Raw genomic sequence first — 1290 nt, 5'->3', positions numbered from 1 at the left:
GTCCTACCTCCTCGATCTCCTTTGTGGGGCGTGACGGGGAAAACGCAGAAATTAAAAAGGCTGGAAATGTTTCGTGCTTAAAAGAATCAATAACTGTCATGGATTCCTGCAGCTGTCAGGTGATTCGAGGTAAACACAGCAGAGATATGAAGGAACCGAAGGGAGGGAAGGCAAACAAACGTGCTGGATATTTCCCATCAGCCCCAGCGCTCTCTCAGTGTTTCCTCATGATGAGTCTGAGGTGTTCTGTACCTCTCTGATCTCGTCTTTGGCCTGCTGCAGTTTGTCGGGTTTGTTGGCGTGCTGTAGTTTGGCTTCGGCTTCTCTCTTGCGCTGCAGCATCACCTGAGCATCCTGGCATTTGGCCCATGTTTTCATCCGCTGGTCAAACACGCCCTGCAGCACAGACACGTGACAAAACCAGTGCATCATGAAGCCCTGCACTCGTGCATGGTGTTATAGGAAGCCAGAATAGCCATTGCTCTAACACCAGCCTGACATGGCCAAAATATCATGACTGAATCTCATATCACACTAGAAATGATTTTACATCACATTAACATACTGTATGTCATAATAGTTATTTATGATGCACATGCAATGAAAAATAGTTTAATCCTGTGCACTCCTCATTTGGGAGGTCTTCGCGGTCAAAAGTGACCGGACACCTGAAATGTAACTTTTTTTTCTTCAGTAAAATATATTTTTGTTCAATAATATTTGTTTCTTTTCTCGTGTATTTTGAGAGATTTTTATGGTGCTAATTAATATTTATGCAATAATTTGTTTTTGCATTATTATTACTACATTCAAACCTGAACACAGAAAGCATTTTGTTACACAAAACATTAAAATTCTATAAAAATGTAACAAGAATGAACAGGAACGCTTTATCAGAGCTTAATCCTTCTGGGTCTGATCTGATCTGATCTTAACCTCTTATTTCAGTTTTCTGACTCATTTTGGCTACATGGTAATAGTTCATTTGAGTATATATAATTCTGTATGTGTGTGTCTGTGAGTGTGTGCAAGTGTGTGTCTGTAAGTGTGTGTGTGTGTGTGTGTGTGTGTGTAAGTGTTTGTGTGTGTGTGTGTAAGTAAGTAAGTGTGTGAGTCTGTGTGTGTGTAAGTGTGTGTGTGTAAGTAAGTGTGTGAGTCTGTGTGTGTGTGTAAGTGTGTGTGTGTAGGTCTGTGAGTGAGTGAGTGAGTGTGTGTGTAAGCGTGTGTGTCTGTGAGTGTGTGTGTGTGTGTGTGTGTGTGAGAGAGTGTGTGTGTGGGTGTGTGTGTGTG

The 1290-nt window shown here is 41.7% G+C and overlaps 1 protein-coding gene across 1 annotated transcript in view; it reads right to left on the bottom strand.

Moving 5' to 3' along the window:
- The window catches only part of LOC107566389 (sorting nexin-2-like), a 20511-nt gene that overhangs the window by 4298 nt on the left and 14923 nt on the right, over positions 1-1290 (bottom strand). Inside the window, exon 11 of the mRNA XM_016251834.1 lies at positions 253-396. Coding sequence (XP_016107320.1) covers positions 253-396 — 144 coding nt within the window. The remainder of the gene's footprint in view (positions 1-252; positions 397-1290) is intronic.

Source organism: Sinocyclocheilus grahami, unplaced genomic scaffold, assembly GCF_001515645.1.
Source record: "Sinocyclocheilus grahami isolate Dianchi unplaced genomic scaffold, SAMN03320097.WGS_v1.1 scaffold1072.1, whole genome shotgun sequence".
Classification (NCBI taxonomy): Eukaryota; Metazoa; Chordata; class Actinopteri; order Cypriniformes; family Cyprinidae; genus Sinocyclocheilus; species Sinocyclocheilus grahami.
The sequence above is the reverse complement of the archived record's forward strand: the minus strand, read 5'-3'. Positions and strand labels throughout refer to the sequence as shown.